Genomic DNA, 19,255 nt, shown 5'->3' on the forward strand with positions numbered 1-19,255 from the left:
CAGCCTTTGCCCATGTTTCTAAAACCTCCTTCCCTTTTATGTTTTCTTCCTGCAGTCACAACCTCAGATTAACTTAAGGGAAGCTAGACACAACTTTGGACTGTTTTATTATTAGTAAACTGGCCACATGCTCTAATTTGTCAGACTTGGTGTTTATTCTATGTTGTTAAGTTTCCTGCATTTAGAGTTGCAGTCTTTAAGGGGTCCACAATTAGTGTACACTACTCTGTTTTGAACAATTTAAATAAAATATTGACATTTTCTTAAAATGTTCTTAATGGTCACTTTAAAATATCAATTCATTATCTTCCTATTTGTTTTGGTTTCATGTGGCTCCAGCTAACTGTGCTCACTCTAGCTAATATAATAACAGATTATAAGCCAATCATATTTGTTTATTTCAACAGATATCTCATCTATGGAAGTTTTGAGGCAGTTTACCTCAATCCAGACGACTTGTGGATTGAGAGTCAAGGTCAAGGTCCATGACCTTGACTTATTTTGCTTTGTTTATAGGTTTGAGTTCACTGTAAAGATGTAATATTTTCCATTAACATCTTTAAGAAAAACATGTTCAACTAGTTGGGGATCCCTTCAAGTTTCTGAATTTTTCATTTGAAATATCTCCTGTTTTATTTTTGTGTAGTTTGGTCCCTTCTGTTCTGTGCAGTCTTTACTTCCTGTTTTCTATGTCTCCCGTTTCTGATTTTTCCCGTCTCCTTTGTCCTTGTGTTTTAGTTCTTTCTTGAACTTTTGTTCCCCACATCACCTCTCCTCAGTAAATATTCACCTACACTTGATTTAGTCTCTACTGGTTTCATTTCGTTGCATGTTTTCAGTTCTTGTGTTTATGTATTTTATACTTATCTCAGTCTCAGGTTTCCTCATTTCATGATTTAGATTTGGACATTGACTTGTTACAGTAATTATATTTATCAACTCATTGCATTTTTGCATTCATCTCTGCCTCTTGTCTGGATGCATTTGGGTCCTACAAACAGCTAAACTCACCCTGCTTTGAACAAATGTTTGTTTCCCAGTAGTTTTGGTCATAAAAATCAGCACGTATGTCAATATCACTTGAATTTAAATGGGACTGTGGATAAACTCACTGGGTGAGCTATCAACCATTTGCTGAGTCCACTTCTAAACTTGTCAGGACCGATGTTAGCGCATTAAACATTGAACAAAAGCTATTTCTAACAACCACTGTCTTAAGATGACCCACATAAGAACACCAATACAGTGTGTTTGTCCCCAACACATACACAATTATGCTTCCCGTCATACAACAAACTTTCGTTTTCTTATTTTTATAACACTTGTTTTTGCAAAGCTCATTGTACTTCAGCTGGATCTGTAACTGCAAAATAATTGCACAAAATTTTACCCCTAAACATTTGTGCATCAGTACTTACGGTCTTCTGCTGTGCGTAGCGTTGCCCACGGCCCCGCCGTCTCCCCATGAATATGTGAAACCACCACTCTGAACAGGTAGTTTGTGAAAGGTGACAAACACTCTACATAATAGGAGTGAGTGTCTGTTGCATTTTCCAAAAGCCTAAAAATGGACAGACACAAACAACACATTAACTAATATGCAGTTTAGATCTACTTAAAGTGAAATGATGTTAAACAAGTTCGATTTTTAACATTTTCTGATTTTAGCAAGCAAAACAACATAAACAATGATATTATTCCTTAATTTTCATTTTAACACTAGCATGATACGGCCAATAAAATGTAATGCTCTGACTGGGCTGCATTAGTGGTCTGATGAAGCACATTTGTTAAACTCAAGCCAACTGGTTAATAGTTAAGAGCTTGCCTTATTGGATACAAAATTACAAAACAGACTTTAGAATAGTGTGATTTATGCTTCACTTCTTAAAATCTTATTGGTGATATTGAGCTCAAGGTTAGGTCTAGGATTCTTATTTGTCCAGCATAATTTAGTTTAATACCGTCTAAATTGTTTATGTTTTGTGCAAAATTTAAAATGTTATGATTTAAATAACCACTTCACACAGAGCAGCACAAGAGACTGCATATCTGATCCCGCATAGTACAGTCACACAAAAGAATGTATGACAAAGTAAAAGAAAACTGTCATAAATGAGACACCGTTGACCATTTACCATCAGATGGATGAAAGGAATGAATGAATGAATGAATAAATCAGGTAACAATGAGATTTCCATAGCAGAAGAGGAGGAGGAGGGCATGACTGTCTGATATATAATACATGTAGCTAGTCATTTATTTATTACCACAGAATGAGAGCCTCCTCTTCTTGGATTAAATTGCAATTTGTTGTCAGGAAGCATGTAATGAATACATATCAGATTCACACCTTCTCTCTCTTTATTCTGTCCCAATTTCTCGACCTCACTCTTCCCCTTGCAATTTCCTTCTTTTTTTGTCTCTTGGTTCTCCTTGTTGTTCTAACAGTCTGTTATATTGATGTGTCATACTCTGCTTTGGTGCATAACGTACCTCTTTTTGTGTCCATGCATATGTATATACTTAAATTTTAGAAAGAATTATGTGACCTGCATTTGAAAGAGTCTTGTGTGATGCCTGTAACTTAGAGTGGGAAACCAAGTTCAACAGAAAATACTCTGTTACTGGAATATTGATAGTTATTTACACTTACCAGCTATTTTGGTCAAATTGCTCGTTGACTCTATGAGCTAATTAGCCAATCACATTGCAGTAATTTGAATCATTTAGGCAGCTAAATGTGATGAAGATGACTTGAGTTCAAACAAAGAATCATAATGGGAACAAAATGGGATTTAGGTGACCGGAAATGTGATATCGGCTAATTCAGTGGAATTGCGCATTTTATCGTGGATTCCATTTTGTTTATTAAATATTTAATAAATCATATATGAATCCATCATGAAACAAAGATCAATTTATCTCAAATTAGGTTCTTGAACAAACTCGTTCTACTCTAACACCCTGCAGAGCCAACAGATTTTTAGTTATAGAGCAATTTGGGGATGGGATATGGTGGAATAGAAACGATATCATGAAATTGCAATTGACACATCGGCAACAACTGTGTGATGCTATCTGACCAACATGAACCAAACTCTCATGAGGCAGTTTTCCTGCAATTTGTTCAATAAATTTTATGAAAAACTAATGCTGTTTTGAAGGCAAGAGGCAATAAAATCCAATAGAAGCAATCTAGCCCCATTAAAGTGGCCAGTGAAAACATATACCAAATTCTCTACTTACTGTGTTTAAGTTACACATTTTTTTAAACAATTGTGTTTAAGAATGTCATTTCGAAGTTAAATGTGTATGTTTTTATACTTTTTACTAAGTTTTAGCTTATACTGTTCATCGCTTGTAAAATATTGACACAAATTCACCTAAAAGCACCACATGGCAAAGGGGGCATGAACATACCTAGTGCTTAGTTAATTTTAGCTAGCTATTAATATTAATAAATTAATAATTTCCTTCCTAAGTTTAAAGTATGTGTCCATATTTGTTTACTCAGTCATCGGTTTCAGAATTTCAGGTTCTGTTACCTTATAATTGAGCTCTGTGGAGACGCTCTCATGTGCAAGCTGTACAGGAGTGGGCCGGGCGCGTTGGAGTTGACAGGTGCAGACCACGATACGTTTAGGCTGGTGTTGGTTGCACTGACTAAAGTCACAGGTGACAATCCATCTGGGGCTAAAAAAAACAGTTTTTGGAAGATGAAATAGGATTTTTGTGTACCAACACCACAACAACATCAACAACAAAAAAGTAAGAATGAGAAAAGATCAGTAATTAAGACAACCAGAGTTTGATCACTGCTGACTGTGTGACATGAGGGCTCTCTGATGCAGAAAGTGACCCTCCAATCAAATATAACTCTTCTGCTGCAACAGGACTGATTGCTGAAGACGTCTTACTGCGAAAGTCCGATTGCAAAGACGGATCACACATGAACACAAAAAATGTGGAAAAACACAACTAGCTGCAGCTGACCAGCATAAATGATACTTTTAATGCAAATTAAACTACAAAAAAGCAGAGAAAAAACACGGGCCACCAATTACAAAAGCATTATTTAAAATCTACTTAAGAGATTAAAAAAAAGAACAGAAAAAAGAGTTGACTTTACCTTTAGATATACAACATTTTTACTTATTTTCTCCTTTTAAGAAATTGGACTTCAGATTTAATTTGTACCTCAAATGATGCTGAACTTGTAGATAAAGAATTACTGCTGCTTTGCAAGCTGTATCTTTGTTCAGGTTTTAACATGTTTTACAGCAAAAGAAGTATTTGATATTTCTAATGTGTTCCATTTGGTACTCTGTCTTTTCAAGAGAGATCCACATGCAGATGAATGTTCATTCCTTCAATGTCCTCCTTTAATTCATTAAGAGATGTGTTTCTTGCCTTCTCACTCACATACACACACAAATCTGCACACAACACAAAAATTCCACACGCACGCACGCACAGAGTTGAGCCTGTGTCTTCCTCATGCTGTGTTAGCAGGTACAATATCAGAGGTGTCACTAATCGTTTTAAACTATGCACTTTTATGTTCACTTCTTTCTCTCTGCTCTCCTCCTACTCTGCTCTTCTGTCTCTTGCTCGGCTATCTTCTCTCTGTTCTTTCGTGAAACAAGGACGCATCAAGACAGTTTGCCTTAAAGAAGTCTAAAGAGATGCCAGAGGCACAGAGGTAAAAAGAGAGATGGAAAGAGAGGAAACGTCTTGTATTTAAAATTTATACTTTCTTATGCCTTTGTTTTGAACTTGAACAGCAGAACTTTCCTAAGCCTGTCTTTTGTTGTTTCCTGACTAAAACATAGGAGGAGAAAAGGGTGAATTCAGTGCTTTTAGCAGGACAGCTAACTTCATATTTACAGATTAGTGTGCTTTTCTTAGATTACATTTCTGAATAAACATTCATCTTTTGTGCAATCTGTGTCGTCCTGCATGCATTTTCTAACAGTTTTCCATAGCATCTCTTTATGCTTTTTAGCATTTGATATGATACAAATTCAAAACAATCAGAGTGAATTTATTAATGAAATCAAACAGCGGACATAACATCTCTTCAAAGATTTGCATTAAATTTCCATTCACTCTGTTTGGTAATGCGCTGAGGTTCCCAGAGAGCGCGTACCTGCCGGGGGTGTAGTGACAATGAGTGGCAGGCTTTCAACACACCCCTGTGTGTTACATCCTCTGATCCAGAAACTGTAGTTTGTGTAAGGCTGTAGGTCAGACACAGACAACCAAATGCCCGCTGCTGATCCTCCATCTAACACACCATGACCATCTAACGGATGACAAACACAGAAACAGAGACCTCTATATACAATGAAAAGAAAAACAGCAATATTGTGCATTTTGATATTTTAAATACATGTGGGGGGTTTTTTTCTAAACGGATAACCATAACATAAAACATCACACAATTTAATGACAAATTGGGAGAATAACAAAATCACTGAGACTCATTTTACTAAATTAAAAGTAAAAGAAAACTGTGAATCTGGACACACATACTTAGTGATTCAGGTCTACGTAAACCAGTGGAGGAAGTTTACTTCAAAGAAACAGCAGGGTTTGCTCAACTAAAACAAGGCAGTGCTTTTCTCCTTCTGCACACTTTTCTCCTTCTTCCATTCACTAATGTTGCTTCTTCACTGATCAATACACTGTCTGTGTCAAATGTAAAACTTATTTACGACTTGACTGTATGTTCTTTGAAATCTTATTCTGAAAAACTTATTCTGCCAGAGTCCAGCTTTTTTGTTTATCTACATGAATTTTGTTATCTCCAACACTTCATATTTTAAATGCAATCATCGCTTCTTTTCTCATATCATGCAAATGTTTGTAGTGATATAGTGATTGAAATCTGTCTTTGTTGCTTTTACCAGCTGCGGTTTTGCTTTACATTCCTAGATTGTCCCTGACCTAAAGTCACAAGCTATATCAAAAAACTTCAAAATATTTTCCGATACTAGACGGGTTTGATTACTTCTTCTTACACCGTCCTATTTTGTGCCTGACTTTCTAAGTTTCCTTTGTTTGCTGGGAGTGTCTGCATGCGTTTGTATGTACAGCTCAGTCAATCTCGATGCATATTGTTCTGCTCTGCTCATCTTTGAAAGCTATGACAAAAACACTGAGTGCTTTTGAAACTGGAAATAACATTACTGTGCTCCCAGGCAATCAGCAAGTACTGTAGTCCCACATATCTACAGAGAAATAGCACCTGTCAGTTGTTGCTGTTCGTAAGGGTCACATACCGCGCTTCACCAAAGTTTTCAAACACCTTGGTTCTTGTTCACATTTTATGTTTTAACAGAACTCAATGTATATATTTTTAAATGATATAACAACATGAAGTAGCACAAAACTGTGTAGAGCAACCATGAACAGTTGAATTTAAAAAATCTAATAAAACCTGAAAAGTGTGGCAAGCATTTTATATTCAGTCCCCAGATAATTAATAAATTCTCCCTGTTTGTAATTTACACTCGGTATGAATTTAGCCATTCTGCGAAGGCTTTAGAGGTTCATTACCGCTCGGGGATAAAGTTATAAAGAACCATAAAGCAGGATTAGATCATAAAACAACATCTCAAGCACTGAACATCTGCACTGCACAATAGATAATTTGGAAATAAAGTAAGGCACAATTGCAAATCTACCAAGAGACAAAAATTTACCTAAACTGAAAAGCTAGAAAAGAATAGCATTAATCTGAGAAGTAGTCAAGAGGCCCATGGCAACTCTGGAGGAGCTGCAGACAGAGCAACAACTCAGGAACGAGACAAAGTTTAGGCATACACTTTTAGTAATGCAGTAATCTATGGATTATTCTGACAACCAATCGAGTAATTGAATAAAAAATTTGATCACGTAAAATATTGGTAAATAGTGCCATGCACCATTATTAATATCAGAGATCAACATAAGCAGAAATTTTTCTAATTGTATTTTTTTTTAACATTAACATTAGATTTCATTTAATTTGTCTGTGAAAACATAAAATATACCCAGAATGAAAAGAGATACTGTTAGCCTTCAGGTGTCACCTTTGCTTTTGTAGTAAAGTGAGTAGCGGAGGTTTCCATTCGCTCGAGGAGGAGCAGTCCAGCGGGCTCTGAGAGATCTGGAGCTTTGATTGGCCAACTCCAGCAGCACAGGGCCTTCTGGAGCCATCTCCAATGTATGTGACTCCACCTAATTTAAATAAATAAAAGCATAATCAGACCAGATGTGTACCCTCTCTGCATATGCAAACTATACAAGTAAAGGTTATAGACAAAATAACTTGCTTCATCAGCTGGTTTACCTGTGATGTTCTAACAAATACTCTATTAAATGCCATAAGCTGCTGGTCTGCATTAACTCAGTCTTTAGTTTTTTTAATTTTGTAATCTTTTGTTCTTGTTCATCATTCTGGCTCTCTAGTCCATCATTCTCATTTGCATCTCATTCTCAACACCTTCATTCTCAATTTCTGTTCATACTCTCACAGACTCCTCTTCTCTAGATTATCCCCTTTCTATACTACTCTCCTGTTCTGCAGTGTCAGCTATTTCTCCTGGTGTTTGACAAATCGTGGCGTCCGTATTGGAAATATGCCTTAAAATCTGGCCTGTCGTCAGAGACGTTGCTGAGAATGGAGTGGCATTTCCCACCAAATGTCACAGTCGCCACGCAACCCTCGTTATTGAGCTGAGAGAATCGATCACCTTTATGAGGCCCAGTGACACACTGGCACACACATTCACTTTGTAGATGTCTAAGTGGAGTCCTCCATGGTCTGTCTATGTTTTTCTTTCTCTTATAGCAATATTCTGCTCTCTGGAAATCTGCTTTGCTGCAGTTTCGATTCACCATGTGATAGAAGATTATTCAGCAAAAAGAGGATTTTATGATGCGTTCGCTGCTCTAAACACCAGTTGTTGGTGGAAGAGCTGTACTAAATATTGCAGAACTGAACTTTTATGGACTCTATAAGTCTGGTGAATAAAAACAAACACTTAAAAGAATTCAAAAAAAGACTTAGTCAAACCCAATCCCTTATTGCAATTACTTGCAGAAAAAATGTTTTCTAATGTTCGGCACATTTATAAATAAATGTTTCACTGACCAATGGTCCTTTTCCACAGCCCTGTGCTGTGCATGCCTGCAGTCTAACTACATGTCGGCTCCATGGAGAAAGTCCTTCCACTATGAAGAACTTCTGAGAGGAACTGGAGTTGAAAACAAGGACTCCATCCATCCAAAGACCATAGCTTGTTATAACACCTGTCAAAAGAGAATATCTTGTTAGGAACGCAAGACAAAAAGGGAAAAAGCAACAGCAAAACATTTGATGTCACTAAATGCACCCTGGTCATGTTTGAATAAAGCCTAGTTTAGAAGTTTACTTTGGTATGCAGTTCTGTTCAGCTGTTGGCTCCTTCCATCCGTCTGTCCATTCATCCAGGAATCAAGTCAAGATGGTTTAATGGAGTAACAGATCCCAGCGGGAAACCAAGATTCCTTACATTTCATTATGGGGAAGCAAAGTCCAAGTGAGACTTGCAGGTGGAACCCTCAAAGGGGGTTGATCAGGAGAAGTCCTTGCCAAATGGCTAAAATCTCTTCAATAACTCCTTTCAGTTTGGAGGAGCAGTGGTTCCACTCCAAGCTCCATTTAGATGAAAGCACTCTCTGAGCAACCCTATGGAAAAAGCCAATGACAGCTTCTACTGACCAGGATCTTGATTTTCTTCTGTAAAGATGTGTCTCTTATGAGTGTGGATGAAGTTTGAATGTAGAGTGACTAATACATCAAGAGTATTACTTTTTGACTAGCTTCTTTCTTCCGCACACAAAGACTAAATCTCTGTCTTCTAAGCACCCAGAATGGACCCACCCCTAGGCCTGTCGTGATAAACGATAAATCAATTAATCGCACGATAAATTAAACCTATCGACCTCATTTTAATTATCGGCTTTATGTCTCTTCCTGTCTTTTTTTCTTTCTGTTGCTGGCACTGAATGAAAAAAGGCTCAGCTCCGGTGCTCTGCACTGACCCCCCCTTCCTCATTTCCTTAGTGTAATGTCCAGCGAACACTACACGAGTTGTCGGCACATTTTCAAAACATGAGAGACACATTAGCCGACAGAAATCCTAGGTATAACGGTTCAATTGGTTTTGATCGTGCCGTGTGGTGTCCAGCCACATGGGCACAAAATAATGGCTACAAGTCCAGTTAACTAATTTTAATGTCAGGCATTAATCAATGCTTTACTGCAATCTATCTGTGACGCATGTGGCTAGAGTCAGCGTAACGTCCTGACTGAATGAAAATCATTGTAACCTATTTATGTTAATGTAGAACAGCTGAAAAGTTACCGGGTTTATCAACTGTGGTAGAAATTTGGTTCCGACTCCTCTCCTTGTCATTTCTATATTCTTTGCACGAAACGTTGAATGTTTCCACATATCATCACCAATGTCCGCTGGACTTCGGGTTGCGCCGTGTCAGCTGTTTGGGATTCCCCTTGTAATCCCAAACATGGCTACAAGTCCAGTTAACTAATTTTAAAATCAGGCATTAATCAATGCATGAGGAGAATCCGCGCTTTCTGATTGGCTACCTGTCACATTCAGCTTTATGTTGTTTACTTTTTATTCAAGTACGTTTTTGTTAATGGAGACTGAGAATCAATTTTATTTTTGTTTGTTTTGTTTATTTAGTTTCAGTTCCAGTGTTATGTGTTTTTTTGAAAAAAAAAACAAAACAAAAAAAAAACAAACACATAACCTGCCATGTTTATCTATGGCATGAAATCACATGCATTATTAATCATTTCCATTAAATCAGTGTCAAAAGGTCTTGAAACAATATTATCGTTTATCGCAATATTTTTTTTAGACAATTAATCGCTCAGCAAAATTTGTTATCGTGACAGGCCTACCCACTCCAGGGTCTGTTAATGGTTGAGACATCACTGAACTCCCTAATTAAGATACAGGCTAAGCAACACATGCTGTTGGTCTTTCTGACTCACAGGATGAGAAAAATCCTTCAAAGTTTTGACCAGTTTTGCTTTCCTGGCAGAGTGTCTAGCCACCGAAGGCAGACATACGTCTGGTAGACATTGAGCAGACAAGCAAAGTCACATCAGTTTCCCACAGTCAGAAACATATCATCAGAGCAAGTGCTTACATGCATGCTGTTTGGATAATCAATTGGCATAAACTAGTCCTCTCATTTGGATTACAGTTTCATTCTGATTGAGCTGAACCCAATCAGAATCTTCCAGTTGGGGTGTTTACATGACTCATTTTAATTTAAATCGGTTGCTTATTCTGAGTACTTATTCCCATTTAAATGTGCCATATGAGGACTACAAGCAGAACTAGTGACAGAGGCAAGAAAAGGCAAAGTTCACCGGAAACAATCTTAACTTTATGTCGAGAATGCAGATAGTTCTTGCTTTGAACACAAGAACCAGATCCTCATTTAAAGCATTCTCACCCAAAACACCAGCAACTAAATCCCCAGGGGACAAAGATGTAAATCCTGTTCCAATAGACACCAGACAAACAAATTCCTGTCATCTTTTCAACAGCTCTGCAATGGTAAAAGTCTTCTCCCTTGTTCCACAGCCAGGATAAAAGCCACACTGCTTCTCCATCTTATTTCCAGCAAAATAAAGTAGGTGCTCCAGGGCAGGCTAATAACTGTGACCCTTCAGTGGTTGGAAAACTTTTCCTAAGATTGGGACCACCTCCCTCGTCTGCCACTTCGCATAAAAAAAAGACAGCAAAATTGACATTAAAATCAGGATAATCACATTTAAACACGTTTTTGTGATTAATTACGCTGTGACTAAAAATCCTACATACAAGACAACGGGTGCTTTGTTTTTAACATGTAACTTTGTGTAATGTGCTGTCCTTGATGAAATAAACTGGAGCTGAATTATGCATCCAAAAGATGTTTATTTTATTTACTAAATCCTCTTATTCAATTGACTGCATTTTGTCCTCCTTAAACATCTATGTTGCCATCATACGTCCAAAACATCTACAAATAGTTTTAATTTTAACTTGCTAGTTGCAATCCATTTAGTTGGGCCTGTATTCCCAAAATACATCCACAGGCAGTTTTCTAGTTTCATCGGTCACTCATACTGTATGGCAGTGTCCAGACTGTAAAGAATAAAAAGCGAAAACGTGGCTTTGCAATGATGCAAAATGCATTCTGGTTCACTGCGTATGCAAATGAAAACTGACTTGCAGGCTCCAGGCCTGCCAGTCAGTGTGTCCTACAGATGAAAACAGCACTGAAATGACAATTGTAACCAAAGGCGCTACACAGGATGAAGACCCAGAGAAGGACAGTGGTACAAAATTGAACACACACACACACACACACACACACACACACGCACGCACACACACACACACACACACACACACACACACACACACACACACACACACACGCACTCTCACACACAAATGAGTGTGTAAATAGGTGTGAAGACACAAACGCATTCACAGACTCACATAGATGTACTCAGTTGAAAAAGATCCACACATTTAATAAGAACCTATACCTCAAACACACAATTACGTGACATTACATCCAACTAATAAAAGAACGAAACAGTGCAAAGCCAAATGTGCCTTTCCTTAATAAAAATGCATACAGTAGGCTCAAAAGATCAGCGCTAAGAACTAAGGGTCCATTCTACTTTAATCATGTGTGGGTTTTATTATTGCTCAATACAGATATACACACCTATCACAAAAATGAAGACACAAAAACCCTACAGATGCAAGTTATCTGGGAAGCTCTTAATATGGCCAATCACATGCATGTGAGAGTGTGTGTGAATGCGTGCGGAGCACTGTGTGTGCTTGTGTGCGTGAATAAGCCCATATCAGTATAGGCTGTAATAAAGACAGGTTGGGAAATGAAGCAGCGAATGCATAACAGGCTTATTTCCCCTCTTTGTCTGCGTGTTGCCCCGACCTAATCCCCGAGAGGATTATCCCCCACAAATCCCTGCGGAATTGCGGAGAAAGTGTGTGTGAGGGAGTGTGGGGGGGGGGGGGGGACAGCGAGAAAATAACACAGGATATCACTCTGTAACCCATCATCATGCTATTTATTAAATAAAAAAAGTCACTGGAAAATGGAACTGAGCATTTCTTCTTTCTTATTAAGAAAACATAAAGCTGTTTAAGTACAGGATAATACAGTAATCATCTTGCTTGTTATAAATTTCTGTCATCAGTCGAGGAAAGCTTTAAGCAATTTATCCAGGTTAATATCCATACATATCACAGGGTTTATGGTGCAAATACCTTAATGTGGGATTAGGCATAAAACACACACACAGCTATCACATTACACACACATATTACTGAATTGCATAAGCATGACATTAGCTTTTGATCATTTGTAGCGTCTTCACAAACTTTATGTATAGAGTCTGTTAAATGGGACGGAAAAGACGGTGAAATGCTTAGATGGTTTTTAGCCATTAATCTGATTTACTGAGAGATACTATTTATTATTAAAACCCTTTTAAATGCATGATATTGTTATTAATTGGTATATCACTTGAAATCAACGTTTAGAGTGCTGCGAAGAAGGTATGTTTAATCCCATAACTCGGGCACAAAGAGCCTTATTTCACTTCGCTAATATTTATAGTTTATTCCACCGTTCATTTTCTATAAGCAGTTATTATTCATGTCTCACCTGCTGCTCTTTTTCAAAGAAATCACGTTCATTTAGACTCCACCGCTTTTTCTTTTGACAACTAGGAACTGAGAAAACAACATACAAGTTCTAATTGAACAAAAAATATAGAAAATAAAAAACAATGCCTTGAGCCTATCTAAAATTGAATTAAAAAAAATGTTATAGCCATTTCAATTCATCTCCCATTTACAGAATGCAAAATGAATGGTAAAAAGTCAAAACAGGATCCCAGACAGTGCAAGTATTTGGGCTTCCAGCCTGCAGTTCTCTCTTCAGTCAAAAGGGAGCACTTTTCATCCACTTAAAGTACCTTGTTGAAGCTCCATCCTCTCGCTCTTGCTCCCATTTAATCCTAATTTCAAACTGTTTGTTTTCCTAACCTTTCTCTGTCCCTGCCCGCTTCAGTTCCTCAAAAAGAAGGGGAAGCCCCTCCCAAGGTTCCTTTTTTCCCCCTCCTTACCTGTTTTGTGTTTATCTCAGGTGATTCCTCACACAGACAGCTGTTCTTCTTTTGCACATCTTCAATACTTGTTTAGTCAGAAAAGTTTCAAACCGTTTTCATGTGTCTAATTGTTGTATTGACTGTTGGTGAGGACTGTGTTTAGCTAAAAACTGAAAAACTGCCTTCATTCCTCTGTCAACAACATTGCATATTGGATGTATAGTTATCCAGAAAATGAGTGCATGATGCATGTCTTCTCACCATTTGGAGTCTCAGGAGGAGTCCAGCTGATGTTGAGTGAATGTGGGGACAGAGGGATGACGAGCGGAGCAGGAACGTCCTCTGGGGTGCTCTCCTCTGTCTGAACGTGGCTCGGGGGGCTTCTGGTGCACCCACCTCCTGTGCACGCCTGTCAAGCACAGAAACACACATGCGGACACACAAAAATAGAGATGCAAAAAGGTTTGAAAATAATTACTAAAAGGAGGACTCACAGCCACCGTAACAGAATAAAATGTTCCTGGAGTCAGGCTGCGAAGTGTGTGTTCTTCAGCAAGATCTGAGCTGTTGTAGGCCAGAATGGGCTCTGACCCATCAGATGACAGTAAGACGGAGTAAAACTTCAAAACACCGTTTATTTGGGAGGGACGTGACCACCTGGAAAGAGAGCAAGGCAAAAGCAAATAATAAAATTAAATGACACAAGTGCAAGATTTCAGCCAGGCATTTTATAAGACTTATTCTTTGGTATTGAGCTTTTGTATTCAAATTTTCAGTGCTGCTGCTACTGAACATGTTAGATGGTTCAGTCCATTTTATTGAGCTGTATGGTTGTAGTTACTTCGTATTATTGTTCCTCTATTAATATTATTTCATATTATTTTCTATTTATTTATTTTTTGTGTGTACACATCTAAGTTTTTTTGCACATCTCTTGTGCCGACAGCTTAACAGAATAATAAGACTAAACACTTATTATCACTTCTGCCTTACTGTGCCAGAACATATTTACGCTACAAACAAGGAAATTATCACAATATTGCTTAATAGGCAGCAACAAAGAGGGTGGCCCACAACAAATTTATAGAATAACTGATGTCACTGATGTATCTATTCATAAATCAAAGTTCATACAAAATGAATACATACATAAACATTTATTATAATGCTCACAGGCGTAAAAAGTAGCTAATGTATTTCTGAATTTAATGTCTTCACACAGTTTTCTTCTGTGTGCATTTAGTTGTGTGTTTGTTCCTGTGTCCATATTATGCATATTCACCACTACCAGGCATATGAAGTTGCTGCCATCATCCTGTGTCCTCATGTCCTCCAATAATGTATTTATTTAGATTTGTTTTAACTTATAGTAAAGGCTATTTATTTTCATCTTTTGCCTCTGCATTTGGTTCTGCACACGTCACAAGACAGAAAATACCTTGTCATACTTGGTAATGTATTTAAAGACTTATGTTAGATTAGGGTAAAGTACTTCCAGTGATAATGATTTGATTGTATAGTGACTTGACCTCCGAATGGCAAACCAGGATCAGCAGGTTGAAATATGTTTGTTCTTCATTCAGTGGATAGCGTAGGTTCTACTCATTCCCTACTCGTCTTTCTTCTCTACATCACTATGACTGTTTTCTTATTTCTCCCCTATTTCTGTTTTTCTCACTTTTTCTCAAAGCGGCTGTAGAGTGGTATTGATCAAGCATGATCTCTCAACCTCTTCCTATTACCAATGTGTGAACAAGGTAAAACACAGCCTTCCCACACCTGATGCGTATGTTCAAAACATTTTAAGGGTTCAAGACGTTGACAATGTTCAGCAAGCAGGGACACACTCATGGATGGTAGATTCAAAGTTTAATTTATCTTTTATTACCAATTGATTTCTCAATCAGATTTACTCAGTGTAGTCACTGTTTTCCGTTAAATGAATACTTAAAACAATTTAATGGCGACACATTTGAACCCCTTTTGACAGGTGCAAGCAGTGGGCTCCCTGTTTAAAACTCTGGACGCTGCTCTAACTTCTGCCAATGAGCAGTCGACGAATGCTAAGTGCTATTAGCAGCTATGGAGGGAGGCAGTTTTTTTTGCAGTCAGTTTGCAATGGAGGCTCAGTCTTTCTTATTGAACCAGGTCGTTTCAATGTACTTCACATTCACTTGTGCATTACAGTTGGAATGCTGTGCAGGACTATGTGGTTGTTATGGTAGAGAAGGAAGTCCCGACAGTGAGAGGAATGGTTCGCCTCTGTTGATACCACATGGCAAATGAGCTCAATGAGTCCTTGATCAGACTGTCCAACCTTAAATCCAACAAAAGCAGAGGATTTCTGTGCCAAGATGCTATCTGTTTGGAGTGGATACTGTCGTAGCTAAACTTCCAGACAGATTAATTATTACATCGGTACACTCAAACATCAGGAACACCAGCAGGTAAGCATGGTGGAAATATACCAGAGATTTATTACAAGAATTTTGGTCCAATCAGAGGTCAGATTAGAAATGCTTAAAACAATTCTGTCTGGTAAACACAACTGCACTCCACTGGCACATTGTTGTCCATTTCTCTCTTTTATTTTATCTCTAGACAGCTTTTATAAAACATAACTAAAAAGACTAAACACTTATCACTTCCAAGATTATAAATCAGTCACTATCATTGTTTAAGTAGATTCTTTTGGCTTGTAAATGTCTACATGCCACATGAAAATGCTAATGTTAAAAAGCTCAAAATGAAAATGCTATGCGTAACCCATTATTCATTGTGCTTTACGCGCCTGTCACTGTTCTCTGCTCTGAGCTCTGAGCGAGAATTTGTAATTACGCATGTACAACATGTTGTGGGTGTGAGCGTGTTTTTGGTGTGCTTACTCCACCAATATACTCCGGGAGTCCAGCAGCGTAAGGCTCGGAGCACGCAGGGGACCCGGAGGAAGCTCAGAGGTCAGCGCTGTAACTTGTGAACTGTTGGTACAGCCAACTTTAGTGCAAGCACTCAGTACCAAGAAGTTAGTTGAGTACACACCAAGACCTAAAACACAAATACACATTCACTAAAAGTTACAAAGAAAGAGACACACACACACACTACCTGACAGCACAGATCAGATAAACTCCAGCAGTTAGTTTTGCTCTTTTTTTCCCCTCAATCCACTCAAACTACTTCTCTTCTTTTCTGTTAGAAAATCACCCACCATCTGGCCCACTGTTGGAATCTCACCCTGAAACACAATCTATTCTTGTACATACCATGTAATTACAATATCCATAATCCTCCCAATCACAGTGAAAATCAGACACTCTGCATTAATAACTCAGCATGGATGAGATGTGCTCTCACTCTTTCTTTGGCTTTCAAATATGCACACTTACACTTTTAAACAGCAAGATGGTTTACTAATTGTATAGACAGGCGGTGAAAATAAAACATAAAAAAACTTAAGCATATGCTCCTGCAATAGAGTTTGTACACATCAATGTATGATGCTTTGCGTGTTTCCTGTACATATGTGTGTCTGTGTGCATTCATCTTCATCTTTTTGGAGTACACCTTCTCATTGGTGTTACATTTGTTTCATAGCCTCTTCAGGTATTTCCAATAAAAGCTGTAAGGGCAAATTGTGTGCATGGCTGTGCGCTAATGTTTAGTTTTCTTTGTTTCTCTGCCACTTCATTTTCATGTGTATGTTTAGCTTTCTTTTTGAAAGTGCTATTCCCTTGGTAAGGACTGAGACTCGTTCCTCTTTCAAATGCTAATCCCCCATTTTGCTTTTCTGCACCCCTCACCCCCTTTTTTCACTGAGGCCCCATCCCTCTACAGTCCCAGCGACAGCACACACAAACACACTTTTTTTTTTTTTTTTTTTTTTACCGGTGATGTTGTGCTGACTGTTTTTCCCTCTGTAGACCATTTCACTGTTGTGATAGAGGATGTATTCTGTAATGTCTCCATTTGGCCTATCAATGGAAAAAAAAGTAATAAATAAATGAGAACAATATTTTAGAATACTGCACAATTTATACAGTTACAGGACAAACCTTTAGTGAGAATCTTTGAGTGGTTTTCTGTTTCAATAGGTCCTTGATGAGGATGTTTAAAATACTACTTTTGCATAGAATTGTAAGCTAGAAAATTCTGATCAATCACCTGTGTCACGTTGCATCATTTCCCGGTCTTTAATTTTTTATTTGCTGTTGCACATGCATGTTCCAGGATAGAAAAGAAAACTAGGTGGTTTGCTGCCCTTCTTGTTCAAAAATCTTTGACTAATTGTGTGTGCAGATGTGACAACAAGCATCTGCTATATATGTTGAACAAATCAACTCTGCTGGCACATTCACTGGGAGTAAACTGCCCTAGAGCTTGATAGTGCAACCTAAAATTTAAATGACACAGGCAACCTAAAATTTAAATGAAATTGAACTCCTCACTTTAAGTTCTTTAAAGAAAACGGCTCTTTTGTGCAATAATCTTAGCAGCATTTCCTTCCATGGTTATGATAGTTGGTAAAAAAAAAAGACTCCTCACTATCTATAGGAGGAAATCACTGCCAATATAAGACAATGATTTCAAGCACATTTGTCCCTTATGGTAGTCAGTTTGCTAGAAAGATTGATATGAGTTATTTCATCTGTACTTTTTCACAAATTCACCCATGTTTATGAAATGACTACCGCATTTTTCAGGCTATGAGCTGGTACTTTTTTCCCCACGTTTTGAACCGGTGCGGCTTTTCTGTGGATTTTTCTTCAACCACCAGGGGGCTCTCTAGCAGGAAGTGAATAATTGGAAGTCAAAATTGGAAATCAAAGAAGAAAGCGCTAGTTTTCATTTAGAACAAGCACATGCTAGCAGCAGGCACGACGGAGAAATGTTTTCAAACTCATACCCGCTCATCATAGAAACAACAGGAAGAAGTTCATATGATGCAGCTTTTAAGTTGAAGGCTATCGATCTGGCAGTACAGATCGCTGCACGTAACAGAAAAAATTACATTTCTTGTGTATCAATCGGACGGAAATGGGGAGAAAAAAGAACTACACAAAGGTATAGACCAGGATATTAGATGCAAGTTAGATATAATTAAAATAGATTAGCTAAGCATATGATTTGTGACGTTAAAGGAAAAATGAGCCAGATAAGAATGTTTTTTTTTTTTTTTTACCTTGCTGGAGGTTCCCAGGTTAAATACAAAGCGGAAGGAGATGCAACCACAAATGGAGGAGAGACCACATCTGGAACTGAAATTGCACTTAAATGAAAATATATCTACATAATTACATATGCAGATATTTTGGTTCATTCAATAAAAAAAAAAAAGAAGGTGGTCACAAGTTTTTGTAGGAATACAAGTTACACTCTTTCATAGTTATTTATTTTATGCCCAATCTTCTATTCACAAAGTTCTGGTAAAAATAATGGTCAAAAACTGTAAAGAAATAAAGCAAAAAAAAGGAAAAAGTTGCTGCTCCACCTCACTGAAAGGACCAAGTTCAGGTGGTTCAGAAATCGTAAAAATATATGTCCTCACCGTCTCTTATTAGAGGTTTTCCTCTTGAAAGTTATTTAGTTGTTTTAATGATAAAGTTACCTGAGTTAAGACCAGAACATGCCACTGAACAAAGTCAATAATCTGCGTCTAAAAAGACATAAATGATAAATAAATGCCACTAAATATTTTTAAAAGCTTGATCGGTATCACCGGTGTCTGTGATGCGAACCCACACAACCAAAGAACAAAATATGAAAAGCTTCATATTTCCTGTGATGCAGGTGTCTGACACATTAACAGGAGGTAAAGAAAATGTTCTCATGGGGGAGTGAAACTGTGCCGCACAGTAAGCATTAATGAAAAGAATTTTAAATACGTTTTCTTTCCTGGAGTCTCTGACATGTTTCAGTGCTTTAACATTTTGCTCTGTAGAAATCAATACAGTAATCTGTTTCTTCCCTTTAGCGTCACATTGATTTTTGCTGTCTCTGTACTGACCCCTGCCGTCACATTATCTCCCCAACAAGGCTGGTTAC

At 37.8% G+C, this 19,255-nt stretch overlaps 1 protein-coding gene across 1 annotated transcript in view; it reads right to left on the reverse strand.

The window, feature by feature from the left end:
- The window catches only part of ush2a (Usher syndrome 2A (autosomal recessive, mild)), a 194,849-nt gene that overhangs the window by 89,959 nt on the left and 85,635 nt on the right, over positions 1-19,255 (reverse strand). The window contains exons 39-48 of the mRNA XM_088004375.1: positions 18,393-18,468; positions 17,099-17,184; positions 16,099-16,258; positions 13,708-13,870; positions 13,475-13,622; positions 8,144-8,301; positions 7,080-7,227; positions 5,153-5,308; positions 3,549-3,696; positions 1,419-1,561 (exon numbers count right to left, since the gene is read on the reverse strand). Coding sequence (XP_087860501.1) covers positions 1,419-1,561; positions 3,549-3,696; positions 5,153-5,308; positions 7,080-7,227; positions 8,144-8,301; positions 13,475-13,622; positions 13,708-13,870; positions 16,099-16,258; positions 17,099-17,184; positions 18,393-18,468 — 1,386 coding nt within the window. The remainder of the gene's footprint in view (positions 1-1,418; positions 1,562-3,548; positions 3,697-5,152; positions 5,309-7,079; positions 7,228-8,143; positions 8,302-13,474; positions 13,623-13,707; positions 13,871-16,098; positions 16,259-17,098; positions 17,185-18,392; positions 18,469-19,255) is intronic.

Source organism: Poecilia mexicana, unplaced genomic scaffold (genome assembly GCF_051168715.1).
Source record: "Poecilia mexicana isolate PSO_F unplaced genomic scaffold, ASM5116871v1 scaffold_3, whole genome shotgun sequence".
NCBI lineage: Eukaryota > Metazoa > Chordata > Actinopteri > Cyprinodontiformes > Poeciliidae > Poecilia > Poecilia mexicana.